The sequence below is a fragment of the Gymnogyps californianus genome, chromosome 1 (genome assembly GCF_018139145.2).
Source record: "Gymnogyps californianus isolate 813 chromosome 1, ASM1813914v2, whole genome shotgun sequence".
In the NCBI taxonomy this organism is placed as follows: Eukaryota; Metazoa; Chordata; class Aves; order Accipitriformes; family Cathartidae; genus Gymnogyps; species Gymnogyps californianus.
This window is the reverse complement of record NC_059471.1, coordinates 208,991,642-209,007,246: the sequence shown is the minus strand read 5'-3', so window position 1 is coordinate 209,007,246 and position 15,605 is coordinate 208,991,642. Positions and strand designations below refer to the sequence as shown.

General features: G+C 38.9%; 1 protein-coding gene across 1 annotated transcript in view; it reads left to right on the top strand.

Moving 5' to 3' along the window:
* Positions 1–10,878: 10,878 nt before the first annotated feature.
* Positions 10,879–15,605, top strand: part of SEMA3E (semaphorin 3E) — a 148,054-nt gene continuing 143,327 nt past the window's right edge. Inside the window, exon 1 of the mRNA XM_050890720.1 lies at positions 10,879–10,999. Within this exon, the coding sequence (XP_050746677.1) occupies positions 10,885–10,999 (115 nt within the window). The 5' untranslated portion in view covers positions 10,879–10,884. The remainder of the gene's footprint in view (positions 11,000–15,605) is intronic.

Below are 15,605 nucleotides of genomic sequence, written 5' to 3'. Positions count from 1 at the left end.
AGTGAAATAACTGATAGGCGCTGATTAGAATTTGTTCTCACAAAATAGTATCTGACTGTTAAAAGCTTGCACAGCATAAACAGAGAGAGGCAATTGCCTACAAGTGTGTCCTGCAAAAGGCAACAGACAATCCCCTTTGCCTGCAGCTGGGATGGGAAGGAGTCTTTGAGCCTGAATGTTTCATATCTATCTATTCATGCACAGGCCGGGGGAGGCAGGAACACTTTTTCTGCAGCATAAGTTTCTGGATCCCATGCTGACCCTGACCTTATGAAGAGGAGGAAGCCGATCCACCCTCATTCCATGAAGAAGCAGCTCAGCCTTCATGTCGGCCTAAGATACAAGGAAAGATGTATAGGAGAGGTGTCAGTGGCAAGGAAAAAGGGAGAGTGCTTACTCTGCAGTGGGAGCACTGAGTGCAGCCAAAGGCTGCTGCAGCAGGGAAGGCAGAGGGGTCTGCAGGTATGGGGAGGAGGGAATGGCTCCTGTCCTACAAATGAAAAGATAGAACAAAGAGAAAGGTCCCTGCCCTCAATCCTGTCTCTCTAAAATCTCTTGGAGTCCACCTCAGTCTCTTTTCACTGAGCCAGCTCAGGACTAATTAACGTTTCATTTGCTCCCTGACTCTTTTTCGGACTGTTCCAACCAGCTCTCTCCAGTCCAGGAGACAATTCACTCCAGGGACGCCTCTTGGCAGGTGGCACAAAAAGGCTGCACCAATCTTCATCCTACACAGTCCTTCAAGACTATCTGTGCAGGCTTTGCATGCTCAGAAAAGCTCACAAGCCTTCATAACTCACCTGATGGCATGCAATCACAGAACCTTGATTTTGTTTCATAAAAAAGCCAAACTAGTGAACTGCAACACAACCCCCAAGGTATCATTAGACAGTTTGAAACTAATATAATACACAGGGTGATAATCACACCTCCGGAACTCAGGATCACAGGGGAAGCTTTGGTCCGCACTTTATTTAAGTGGATGGGGCCAATCTGCACTATAGTGTGTTACCCCTAAGCAGTATGGACACAGGTCAGTTTGTGTCACTCACTCTTATAGCCACAAAGCATCCTCCGACCCTCTTAGCTCTGGAGAGGTACCTTCCAATCCCACTTCCACCCCTGGCCCCCTTTGCCTGCCCTCACTTCTCTGAAACCAGCTCTGCCCAACTTACCCCATAAAACCTCAGTTTTCCACCACCTCAGAACTGATTTTTTTGCTGTACAGATGCAAAAAATGTGATCTCTATCTGGAATTAGTTTCACAGAAATTATCATCTGTTTTGGGGGAATTCCTGAAATGGGAAAAACAAGTCTAAAACCAAGGAATAGTTTGTTCTTTTCTAACACTGTTACTGGGAACAAATTTTTTTTGTTATATTTCCTATTTTTCTATTACTAAAAAATTCAGGACTTTGAACCCTGACCCAGCAAATCACTTAACTGCGTGCTTAACTTAAAGCACATGAATGCCGCTGTTGAAGTCAGTGGGACTGTTTGTAGTCTGAAGGATATGTCTGAAGTATTGCCTTGGATTACTGGAACAGAAGAAGCGTATTTTATTTATTGTGTTTTCAGTTCTCACAATAGTGCTGCAACTAACTTGATGTAACACCAAAAATTCAGTTTGGGGAATTTAACGCATAAAATAGGGGTTTTTTTGAATGAATGTTTTTAGCATACTCACATTTCTCACCAAGAGTTATAATTTCAGGATATTTGGTGTTCCTAGCTGTCCCTATTAATAGAAATTGAATCAAGTCATTTTACACAACCAGAAAATGAGGCCATCCTGGTTTTGGCCTTTTTGATGATGCAATAATTTGGCTCTGAAACCTTAGGAAAATATAACTGAAGAAACAAGAGCTACACAGACTGCAGAAGTGATACACAGGAACCAAAATGAGAGGGTTCTGCATTTTACAGACCACTTTTGTATTCCAGATGATTTAACAACTACCTAATATTTTAATTATTGTTATTTATAAAATTTATCATAGTAACTGCTATGGTAATTATGCTGAGCATCAACTAGCACAGCAACACTAGACTGTATAACTTGCTGTATTGTAAATCAGGGCTTCCCCCAGGCAGCCATAATTTGTATGTCCTTCTGGTTTTGCCTACTTTAAATTTTCTATTTTAGGGAATACACATGTGCTTTGTGTTAGAGCAGGGAAGTCATAGCAGACTAAACTACAGTCTATGGTGACTTTGCCCTTTGGGTCATGCCCTCCTTTGGTGTTGGAGGAAGATGGTCACTTATATAAAAACAAATTATGATTCAGAGAATCCCTACAGAGAGATTAACCAGAGAATGTGGTTTTCACTGCGCCCTCACCAAGTGTACAAAGTCACTATATAAGCCTTGTACTGTCTTGTACAAGACAGTCTTGTATTGGTTTAATTAATCAGCTCTCTAATCCTTGCCTTGCCCGTTACATACAAAGTGGTTTTGTAAATTCAAAATAGACATGGTCCTAAGCCACAACATTTATAAGATCATGGCTTCTAGGGATGGAAAACAACTGATACATCATCCGGTACACCTCCCCAGCAGGGCAGGGTAGCCTAGTTAAAAATTCCCCAAATAACATGTCTTTGACCACATCCCGAGCCAGCTAGTCCGCTGTCTAACTCATCCTGCTGCCACGATGCTTTCCTTGATTTTTCTTGATACCCTGTTTCATAGCTCCAGCTTCTCACTTCGAATTCAGCTCAGCTATGGCAAGGGAGTGAACCTCCCTTGCCTGAGGACAGCTCTTCACATTTGTACAGACAATTGCTCACCTCCTGTTTATGCTTCTATCTCATTGCTGTTCTTTTGAATTGGGGAAATTTGTGTGTAGGAAATTTCCGTATCAGCCAACACAGCCTTAGGATTTGATTTTTGATGGTTTTCTCACATCTGGCAATACTACTGCACTTTTGCTACACAGCTGTAAAACTGGATTTCTGAGTAGTTATTCTAATGACTGTAACCATTGATTTTGTTAATGGAACAATGTCAAATGACTATGAAGATGGCAGTATCTTAGCAGATGAGGGTAATACTTGTCCATCCTTAATAATGATATAAATTATCTTAACAAGCAGACAACAGATTTCCCTGAGATAAAGTATTCACTTATCTAGTTGTAAAATAGACTGACACTCCTCTCTCATTTCCTCAAGGTTGTAATTTAAAGGATTAACTTAATGCTGTTTGATACCCTGTCCAGAGACTTCTTGAAAGCTGAAGTTGTTGGCTCTTCAATAAAGAAAATGTATTAAACCCTCTGGTTTGGTATTTGTGTTTTTTTCCTTTCTATTTTTTTTTTTCTTTAAGTGAATGTGTTGGTGGTTCAAATGAATATCTGTCTAGATGGATGTCAAAAGTGAAATCCAATGATAATGACTTTCTTGATGATAATAATAAAGCAGATGGCAAAAAAAGTGTTTATGGTGTAAGGAACATCCAAGTTCTGAATGCAAAGCCGGATCTTTTTGCTTCAACTACCGCACAGCAAAGGGCAGTAAGTCAATCAGACAAGAAGTTCTCTTACATAGAGATATTATTGGCTATGAGGCAGCACGGGTGCGTGCGTGTGTGCGCGGGTGGTAAAGCAGTTAGAAACATAGCAATGGATTTTTTTGGTTTTCTCCTTTAAGGGATGATCTGGTTAATGCTGGGATTTCTAAAGACCTCAAGGGAAATAAACTGTTCAGTTCCCACCACACTGGGCACCTCATTCCTTTGAGAGGTTTTGTACAGAATTTGAAAGGTTCGAGATCTCCTGTGCTTCCCAAAGCTGTTTATGGCTACAGGGAGATCAGCCACTGCTCACGAGGAATTGCTGCGAAATACTGGGGATTTGTACACTTCGGTACTCAGCGTCACAGTACCTAAATGTTAGCTCCCTGACAACTGTAAAGGAATTCAAAGCAGGATATGTACCTATGAATGTCTTGAAACCAAGGAGAGAATTAATGCTTTAACCACTGTGACACAGAAGCATATCAACTAAGCCTCTTTCTGTATTGCTGTTGAATACAGACAGCTCACTGCCAAGCATGCTCCATATTAAATGCCCCAAAGTGTGTCTTTAGATTTCTTTCGTCTTTCCTTCAGTTTTTGGATCCCCGTTGCTGTCACAAGAAATCTAATTCATTCCTGAAAGCAGATTACGTCCCACTGATGCAAATCACAGCATATACCAGTTCTTGCCCTCTGCTTTTGGGATCTGTCATGGTGTATGTCTTCCACTAATAGGTGTAAGTAAAAATACAAACTAAGTGTAGCCCAGGACTTGCCTCCAGACTGATGATGTCATCACCTTGCTCAAGCAGGAATGTGGAATCCATTAGCAGGCAATAAAAGTGGAACTGATTTTCAAATATTTTGCATCAAAATGCATTTGCAGCTTTAAAACCTGCAACTGATTTGTGGTCAAAATGGTTTATTTTTTACAAATGCTTTCCATTTCACCTTTAAGATGATAATTACATTAAAAGGTGGCCATAGGCTTCAGACAGAAAATTTGTAGGTTATATCATCATATGTCTGCTCAAGGAAAGTAAACTTTTGTTTACAGCTGCCTCTGACGATGGCCAAACCACTTCATTCTTGTGTAGAGAAATTAATAGCTAAGAACTGAAGCAACTAAATGGCATCTTTAAGGAATAAAATATCGTTCTTATATAACTAGTGTTTTGTTTGTTGTTTTGTTTCTTTTTTAAGTAGTGAAGAATCAAGAAGCAATCAATTGGAAGCAAAATCATTTAAAAGGAGAACTACATAGTATTCACATTGTTCATTTGGAATAAAAAAGAGCATCATTAACTTTTAATAAAATATATTCCTCATTCTGAGATAATAGGAAATATCTGACAGCCTTAATTACGTAATATTAAACTTTTGACCATTACATTTTTATTTCCTGCTCAGTGATCGGTGGAAAATATGACATGCCATATTTCATCTTGATCTTCAACAAACAACTAACCATTTCATTTTTTTTTTCTTTTGAGAGACTTCAGTAATTATTTAGTAGCAAAAATATCATCAAAAATACATTCCCCTAGAGAAATCAGTAATTTGATTTTCATCCATAACTAACCATACAGATTGCTGTGACCCATGTACTAATCATAAGTCAGGCACATGGAGTTGATTTCAGGAATAAGATACGCTGATATGCCATTTTTTTAGTGCAACCTATAAAGAAATCCCTTAAGAGGTCTGCATTTAAAGAAAGAAACATTTATTCCACCTGGTTTTTATAGGTTAACCAAAGTATGCGATCTATGTCCCAAGTAGTATTGACATTCACCTGTAATTAGTCATAGAAATGACGTTACTGCAAACAACAATGTTCCAAGGACAGTATGTTTCAATATTTACCTGTCAAAACCCACTCTTTCAGGAATTAAGAGGAATGTAATTTAATTAGGAATTCTTTTTCTTCCTCCAGAGCATTAATTTACCATGTAATTTTGTGGCTAGTTTGAAGTACAGGTTCATGTTCAGTCAAACTCTTTTGCTTAATGAATATTGTCTAAATTTGATCTTGGATCAAAGAGAGAATGCACTGTGTATAAAACAAGAGAAATAACACTTCCCCGTCCTGGAGACATTACATATAAACACATCTACTTTCACGCAGGGTTAGGATCCAACTCTTGCAGGCAAAAGCAAAGACCTAAAACATTTCTAATCTGAAAATTCCATATGAGGACCAAGTTTTATTATTATTTCCTGTTATTTCCTTGTATCAAACAGGATCTGGCAACATTCTTCTGCTATCAGTTAGCATATCCTCCCAAGGGTCAGTGGGGTCATCCAAGCAGTGGTTCTGCTGCTTTCATTGAGAGAGGTCCCAGAAGATATTATTGAGTGATTACTCACCTGTTGGATCAGCTTTTTCGTGTTCTTGTTGTGTCTTGTCAGCGCTCTTACTTAATGTGTCCACGGAATTTTTTATGGGTTGATTGGGAGTTATGAGGCTGCAGTACATGCACCATGCCGATGACAGGCAGTTGTGTGTTACCGTTTCTTTCACTACTGCTGACGCAAGAGAGCCAGTTACCAATTTGTAATGGAGACTGGAGCAGACGTGAATTCCCACCTCAAAGGCAGAGATAAGATAGAGATAACAATTACATGATATATAGATCTTTCCTTCATCTCCTACATCTGTTACCAGGATTTCTGTATGATAGAATTTGAAAGCTGACGTGTCAATAAGAACTGCAATGCCCAGTGGATAAGTAATGACATAAAATTTTTACAGATGAAGTACTGTAGAAGAAGTTCTTTAAGTGTCTTTTAAAGCTTTGTCTATTAAATAAATGAAGATATGATTACCTGTGCAATACAGCTACCACAGGTTACAGTACTAATGCAGATACAGGCATCATTAACTTCAGTGAAGGCCACACAGCTCCTCTTGGGGTTGCACACCTTCTTTTGATCTGCAAGCATAGTCCCATAAAGAAAGAGAGAATTCCTGCCATGGCTCAGTGTATCATCATCAGAAAAAGGAGGCAGTCTGGTAACTTTTAAACCTGGTTTTAAGTTATGGTTATGGCAATTCTTGGACCACCCCAGCTTTAAATTTTCTAAACACTTCATTTTGCTTTATAGTTATAATGTTTAGAATTTGTTACTGGTGCTAGTAGCTGCAGATCTACTTATTTATATCGTGCTCCTGCATTTACATTTCACTCTATCAGTTAAACCAGTTCACACAATATGTCAGAAGTATTTTATGTTAGAGTGGTTAGATTTACAGGCTCAACGACTTCGTTAGGATTGCTCTGGGTCTGCAGCGGCTGTAGCAAATCAAACTATGATTCACAGACTTTACATAGCAATTCACAATTAATTTGTAGTTCTTTTAATGGACTTCTTTACTGTACATAAAGAATGCAAATGTGAACAACCACCTTATTTTTTCCTTTTCTATTAAGAAAACCTGTCATCTTCCTCTTTAGGACAGTGTAATTATAGGGATTCTACCCCAGCAATCAAACACAGGGTTTGCATTTGAATTTTCAAATACTCTTTACTTACAGGTTTCCAGGCATGATTTTTTACTTATCTGTCAGCATTTACTTAACTGGAGATTTTACTACTGAAACTAACTCAGGTTTGACAGAGATCTGTTGTATTTGCCTTATTAACAGAAAATAAGCAGTAAACCTGCTTTGTTTACTCTTCAGAGACTCAGCACTGTACCACATGTGGGCTCCACAGCCCTGGGGCATCTGTGTTTGTACTCATCTAAGACTGAATCCTAATATTTGAACATCTTTGTTGCCATCCTTCTACCTACTGTTTAAAATCCTTTAGGAAGAAGTCTCTCAAAACACCACTTGAGGCAAGACCATATGCCTGTTTAATTGAAAAGATGCTGAGGCAAAGAGCTTGACTGCCTTGCCTGAGGCCACACGTTTCTCTTGACTTGAAATTGTGTGTACATTTCCACTACTTGCTTTGCATCAAAACTTGTTGTGTAAGGGTGGAGGGTGGTGTAAGGCTTGTGACCCTTATATAGCAATTTGAGAAAAATAGTGAGGATTCACCCTGTGAGAACATTCACTTTTCTCAGGAAAAAAATCAGTCTCCTGCATATACTGATACGTGAAGTTTCCCTTTCTCTTCTATTCTGTTAGGTCTCTTTCCAACGTAGGCATCTTTCCCCGTGCTCAGCAGCCGTTCCCAGCTTTCCCATGCCGGCACCTCTTGCTGACAGCCAAAGCCTTAACATCGAGCGGCAGCTCCAGCTTCTGCTTCTGCGCCTTTGCTCCATGGCCCTTCCCTCGGCAGGCAGGGGAAGGAGCCTGAGGCACCCGCACGGCCCACCCTGCTTGAGAATCAGATTTCAGACAAAAAAGCTTTGTCCTTGGGCACAAATATGAAAATCAGCTTGTTTGGGTATTTCTGACTCTACTGCAGCTCCAGCCCTGGGTCACGTTGTGTTTGTAGGGAGCCAAGGAGCTGTGTGGGGATGTGTGGGGTTAGAAATGCGTGTGAGTGCATGTAAGCTCACCTTAGTGGGGAATTGCCCTTATTTGTATGTATGTCTTGTTTGAATAGACCTGCTGTATCTAAATACAAAATAAGGCCCATAGTTTCCAGCAGCTCCCTTGTCCCTTCCACTCCCCAGTTCCCTTTCCCCAACTGGAAAATGAAACCACAACTTTAAAGGTGGGAAAATTGTTTTGAACTTGTTGCCCTTTTTGGTACCATCTCAGGATACCTGAAGTCTAACTATGCAGTCTGTTGAGCATCTACAATCTTAGCTGCAGCCTGGGAAAATTAATAACACCCTACTACAGCTTGGAGAGGAGTTCTGGAGAGAGGCAAGATTTTGGGGTTTGCAGTAATGTTTGCTTTATGCACTGAATATGGTTTTAGTTTTCATACTGTGAGCTCACATTTGGATTTTTGTGTCCTTTTTGAAAATACATACATTAAATTAGAAGGAGTGTTAAGTTTTCCATATCAGAATCCTTCAAAGAAAAAATTCCATTTGGACTATCTCAGAATCGGAAATGTTTAAATTTTGCAGACATATGTTGAGAAAGAATGAGTCTTTGAGAATTCTATTAATTGATTTTTTTTTTTTGAGGAAAAATGTAAATATTTCAATAAGAACTCACAGAATCACATCCAAAGACAAAAATTTTCAGAGAATCTTCACTAACCTCAACAGGCACCAGATCATGCTCATTTACAGCAGATTTTAATGGTCAAATGCAGCATGTTTGTATGCCTCAGTACTACAGAAAGGTGCCGATAATAATAATCCCATTGGGTGGATGATAAACTCATCCATGCTGAGGTCAGTGCTTGGAGGCAAAGCCTATATTGCCTTCTCCTCCACTGACAATGTCTCAAAGACACATGCTGAGCTACTGCCAGACAGCCGGCACATCAGCATAAAATTTAGTGCAACCTGCAGTTGTGTGCAAGAAATGGAGCAAATAGCTGTGTGATTTAGCTCTTGCTCCTGTGGTTTAGCTGCTGTTGGCACAGTTTCCAGCTGATTTAAAGCAAGCCCAGGTATGTGTACGTGACCTGCTGTTGGAGAACTAACAGGTAGACATGACCTCCTCCCCGCTCCTGATTATACAGCCTCCAGGAGTCCTTGGGCACTCTCATGATTTACTTCTGTCTTTTCACTAAAGTTGAATTTTTTTTTCTGTCCTAGTAATTCATATTTTTTATTCTTCTTGAACAGATCTGTCTTCTCCCATCCATGTATCCTGCTATTAAAGTTATTAGCATTTCACTATATTATTGTACTGGGTTCTTTTCAGTCTGCTGGCATACAGAAACTTCTTATTAAACCTTTCTCTCCAGATATCATTATCTTTTGTTGGCTACCAAATTTGTTTGAGTGCATTATTGTCAGATGCACATATTAGTTTTCATTTTCCTTTCTCTGTGATTCTTTTTCTGTATAAAACAATGAGAAGTATAAAGACTTAACATGACTTTAATGCTCCATCCCATTTAAAAAAGTGCAATTGTTAATGACTAAAAGGCACCTCACAAAATTCTAAATGCTTCTATGCATGAGATCTTAATTACGAAGAACTTTATTCCTTAATTAATGTATTCCAGATATAGAACTATAGTCTTGATTTATAAAAATTTAGTTCTTGCCACAGGTATATTTTTAAGTTACAAATGACGTGAAAAAGAGATGAAGTTTTCTGGCATTTGTTAGTTGCAATATAAGAGGTAGCTGCTTGACACTTGTAAATCTGATGCTGTTTATCATGCTATCACAGCTCTCTGCTCAGGTTTTTGGTTTTGTTTGTTTTTTTTTAAAAAATACTGCCCAATCCTACAAGCATTTAGTCAGATAAGTAATTTTACTGACATGTATAGGTGACTTAAGATTCCAGGCTTACAGACATTCAAAATGTAATGGGGAGAAGCCACATTAGGGAAAAAAAAAAATCATGAAAGAGAAACCTTTTCCTTTAAAGTAAGAAAGGATATGCAACTGGAATCTTTTTATTCTGATCCACTTAGTAGCATGCTGTTTAATGACTCTAAGTGATAATGTACTTAAATAGTTAATTCAAGGGCTAATCCTCCTCTAAAACTGAGCTGGGAACAAAAGCTGAAATGACTTTTCGAAAGGGAGGGACAGGAGGAATTCTGACCCTTCTCCCGATACTTTACAACGTGAAACCACGAAGCAATTGAGGAATCGGTGCACGGCACGTGGATTAAAACGCTTCCTAGAAGCAGCTAGTACTGTACATTGCCTCAACCCTCCCTGAACTTTCTCAGTAAATACAGCAGCCTGACAGCCCGGCTTCCCCGCTGGGTGGATCCTACAACTCCAGGAGGGAATGGCACTTCTTGTTTTTAATTAGCAAAGGTGAAAGGTGAATTAAAACTAGCTGTTTGGCAAGTCAGAGCAAGGGGCTGAGTTCTGAAGAGCATCAAGGAGGAGGGTGCTTTCTTCTTTTTTTTTTTTTTTTTTCCCTCCCTCCTTCTCTGAATGAATTGCCTTGCAGGAGGGACTGAAAATACAGCTTCTTCCTGAATCCACTGGCAGAGTTACTAAAGAGAGCTCAAGACACAACACTGCAGAGTAACGCCTTGGAATGTCCTCGCACTTTATAAACAATTGTCCTAGGGAGGGAATATTTTTACATGACATTTGCACAGCTTGACAAATGGCTAGCTGTGACTGTGTGCTTCTCTGATGAACGTTGAATTTCCCATAGAGATACCCCACAAACTGACCAAAGAGAGAGATCTAACTGCACTGGGAAAGTAGAAGTGGAACTTGGAGCCTTAAAAAAAACCCCACCAAAACAACAAACAGCCAGCAGCAGTTAAGTGAAGAGCGCAAGAATTTGATCTTGGGCAGGATGGCATCTGCCCAGGACCTTTTCATCCTGGCACTATATGGCTCGTTACTAGAGTTACCGACTGGATGTCATGCAACAGATACGAGGCAGCCAAGGTTACGTCTGTCACATAAAGGTAGGTCAGTGTGTCAGGTTTTTAAAGACTTTATGCTAATGCAAGTTCATTGACTTCACTGAATGTATTGCATTGGGGTTAAATTATGGTCTTTTGACAGAGGAAAATATTCCTGTTCAGAAATCTTGTGAATTGTTTCCTTGTACTAAACTCCATCCATAATTAAGTTTACTGAATTCAGGAAGATTTGAGGCACTTACAGTGATGATTTTAGGCTACTGAAATATTCTTCTACCTGAAAGTGTGTTAGATTTGCTTGTTATTCTGTCTTATCCTCCATGCTGTAAGAAGGATGTCTGGTCTCTCATAAGAGGGAAAGAAATGGAGAAGATAACCTGAAATTATTGCTGAATAAATATACTCTTATGCATCAAGTAAGCCTTAAACAATTAAATGTCTGTTTCACTTTTAGAATTCTATCTATCTACAAATATAGCTTAGGCAAAAAGACTGAATTCCTGTGCAACCATATGATTCATTTTCTAAACTAGCAAGTGTCATCACACTATAATTAAAATGACTAACTGCCAATGTAAGTCTGCTTGCAGTTTAACTGAGTTACCCAAAGAAAAAAATGTTATATTTTCTGACATATGTATGTAGAGTACTTATAACTTTTTTTTGGTTTTAAATTATTTAAGTTTCAGTTTACCTGAAGCCTGAACCATTCTTCCTTAGCTCCTTCAGAGTATCTCCTTGTTCGGTTCCGGATTGCATGTGATTTAAACTCTTCCCTACAATTTGGTTTTAATCCTGTGTATATATAAAAATACCTGTGCACAACCATGACATTCCAGTTCTCTGCAGCAGTACATACATTTGTAGATTATGTACTTAGAAATATATGACAGGCAGTTATTGCACTAGGAGTGAAAAAATGTAAGTGTGCAAGATAAATTGATGATTAGCCAATCAGTAATATTACCTCTTATGCAAAGATGAAAAGAAAATGCCTTTTTGCTGACATGTTGGGAATGAGCAAATGCTAATTTGCTGAAGAACATTTCTGTGGTTATGAAAGTGATAACTAAGCTGCATCAGTGTGAAGTACATTAGAATACCTATTTTAAGTATGGCTAAGATTTAAGAATTAGCATCAGCTACTGCTCCATGTGTAGACAGCTTTAGTCTGAACAGGGTTTAATTGTGTTTTATATAGCAAGCTAAATTACCAATTATAAAGAAAGGAGAAGCTGAATAAGATAATTGGTCTGAACGTCTTGCTAGGAAGCTATAAGAAATGGGGTTTGCTTTTACAGGGTAGTGAACACGTTTTAAAGAAAGAAAGATTTGTCATGGAAAGCTGTCTTGTAAATAAACAATTAATTGCTCTCAATGAAATAAATTATATGATCTCTTTTAATATATAAACCATTTCTTTTTTAGCTTATGGTTTCAGAGTACAGTAGGAATGAGTGACAAATGCTGATTATATAATCCTTTCACATCTCTTACTGTTGAAAATGTGCATTTGAACATTGATTTATTTCTAAGTATAATTACTAAGGCTATCGTTATTATTGATATTTGTTTGCATGTGATGGGGTAAGGGAGATGAGAAAAGCACAGTAAATGAGACAAACAGACCTACTGTTATGTTGGTTCAGGACTTTGGCTTAGCTGCCAGTTTTGGCAAGCTCCCCACTATGGTGCTGCGACTATTAACTGCTTCTGTGCTCACTTGTAGAAGTAATTGTTTTTCCGCTGGTTGGAATCAGTGTACATTTCACTGCATACTACTTCCATTTTCAGCAGGGAGCCAGTAATTTGGCCATAACACATCATAACTCCAATATTTTCAAGGAGATTTTAAAACATCCATTTCTCACAGAGGGCCAAACCTCCCCTGCCTGATGTCAGCTCACTCAGATCCAATGACACAGAAAGATCTGTCCCAAGTAAATTCTCTACCACAAATACACACATTACCATCTTATATTTCACCTTGTACAACACCCTGTCGCATTTTTCACGCTTGTGAAAAGTGACTGATTTTACAAGCCGTGTTGCAGTCAGTGAGTGCCTGACCACATATCCCAAGCCAAAGGTTGGAAATGGCATACCTACCTACACCCTGGGAACAGCTATTGCAATCCTCCCAGCCAAAAGAATGTAGCAACCAAGCATGAAGACAATGAGTAAATGTCATTGCTGTATTCGCTAATCAAATAGGAACAGCAGGAGGGTCCCTCATCTTAATTGCATTTACTCCAGAGAGAGGCTGCTGTGGGTACCAGCTAGGCACGGAGTAGTTACAAAGAGGTGGTCATGCACCCTCTTTACAAAGCTGCTCCAGCCTGTCCTGTGAGTTGCTGTGTGGTACAGACAATGAAGCCCATATGTATAAATTTTCCATGTGGAGTAGCTGTAAATTCAGTTATAAATTTCACTGCAAAGACCCTGAAACATGAAAGTAAGCAGGCCTGCTCACTGTCTCCCTTTGTACCTGTGGATGCTGGTGGTTAATTGGGATTCAGGCCATTGCAAGACAGGCTAGTGCTGACGGGTAAGTTAAAAGCTTCTATGAAGAGTATGATGAGGTTTATGGACATGAGATTTTTTTGTTATGGAAGAATTATTTAAAACTAGTCTGTTTTAAAATCTTGTTACTTTAAAGAGCCAAGAGAAGGCTTCCACAAATTAGAAACAGAGACTCTTTGATTTTTATAAATTCACAAATTCTATTTTTTTTTTCTTTAAAAGTGATGCTCAGTGAAAGTATAGTGAACTGAGAATAAATGAGAACTTTTTGCTCTCACAGCAAACCAGGCTTCACCTGCAGCGCACACATGCCTCCAAACCCACTGCAACAAGATCAGGTCCTAACCCTTGCGCAGAGGGGTCACCTGATGGATAGGAATACCACAATCCCCTTGCCAATTAAGGGATATATTGTGCAGCCCCTGTTTGACTCTATGGCCATTTACTCAGCTTCAGTGGGAGTTGATGAAAGTCCTGCATTCTTGAACTACTGTTAAACCTGTCAAGCTAATGCAAGCTGTAATGGTGATTTTTGGTAAGGTAGAAGATGATCTTTATTCACAGTAAACTCAAACATGAGAACTTTGCCATTCCTTTATATGGGATTAGAATTAATCCTATAACCATTTAACAGTCATTTTATGGTTCTAACTTCATTTTTAGTACGCTGAAGTGTATTTATATCCAGGACTTGAAGGTGTTTTCCTCAAACCGTCAGCTTGTGTCTATCAGAAAATTTACACTGCAATTAGTACCACTTGTGGTATTAGTGGCATGGTTGCGCTAAAGGTCAGTGTTTGACAATGACCAATAAAGATCTTGCCTGGGGTAACAATGTACTCCAATTGCTTTGTGTTGATTTGTAGAGATAAAAATGTATTATCACTCACTCAGTATTACAGAGAAATAAATTTTCTACATTATTAAGTTACAGGTTGACAACTACATTTAAAAATCATTAGCTCATTTTACGTACAGTACAGGCTCTGCCTAATGAAGTGTTAATAGAAGCCAAGCTTCAGCCCCTATTCTTTATAGGCTGCTGGTTAAATTCTTTCCCAGTATCCCACAGTTTGAGTTCTCGCAATGGGAAATATATAATTAAGGTGAAATCAGCACACACTGCATGTTAAAAAGAAACTGTTTACATTACACATTGAAATGGATTGGGTTTCCAGAGGACAGGAGGGATATATTTACATAAGCCTAACAGAGCTACACTAGAATCGTGTAGGCCTGAAGAGCCCATGAAGGATGTAATTGTATAATTCAAGCACTATGCATGGTTTGCAGTGTATTTCTAACTGGTTTTTTTCCCCCTAGTTTGTGAACATGGTAAAAACCAAAGGTAACATAGTATGAAAATGAGATGTTGAGCCCTTCTAGCGGTCTGTACAACTTTGTTGCTGCAATGGGATCTGGTATAGTCGGTTATGTGCAGAGATTTGCAGATCTTGAGGGATCTGTTTTCTGTTTTACCCATTTACATTCCTCTTGAGTGACTCGAGGGATTTTGGCACCACCTGATCTCAGGTTGTGTAGCTATGCACTGGACACTGTTCTTGTCTGGAAAAGGTACAGTTAAGTAGCAGTTGTGCCTGACTTATCCATCCAAGTATCTCCCTTTTACCTGCTGTGGGAACTGCTTGCTACTTTCTATAGCAGAGGCAAGCTGCAGCAGGCAGAAGGAGCAGACTGAATTTAGAAGGAAATAATCTGGATTAGAAAATTTATTCTCCAAGCATAAATATTTCAAACAATAGCAGCAGACGACTAAGGAAGGGAGAGCTGAAATGTTGCAGAAGAAAAGTGATACTGTCCATGTTCATATACAGATTTTAATATGTAGAATGTGTAATATAAAACATTTAATGTATAAGAATTTAGGTTTGTTAGGGCTGGCTAATCATCTTTGAGGGCTGCTGAGGTCTGTTACAGCAGAAAAAATGTTTCATTGCCATTTGCAGGAGCCAGGCTTTCAGCACACCTACTTTAACTTTCTTCATAATTGTAATTTAGAATACATTTTAATTGGCACTAAGAGTGTCATCATGCTTATCCATGGTATCTTACTGTGTCTGTTCTCTAGCTAGGTGGCAACAAAATTTACTCAGGGACTAATGAC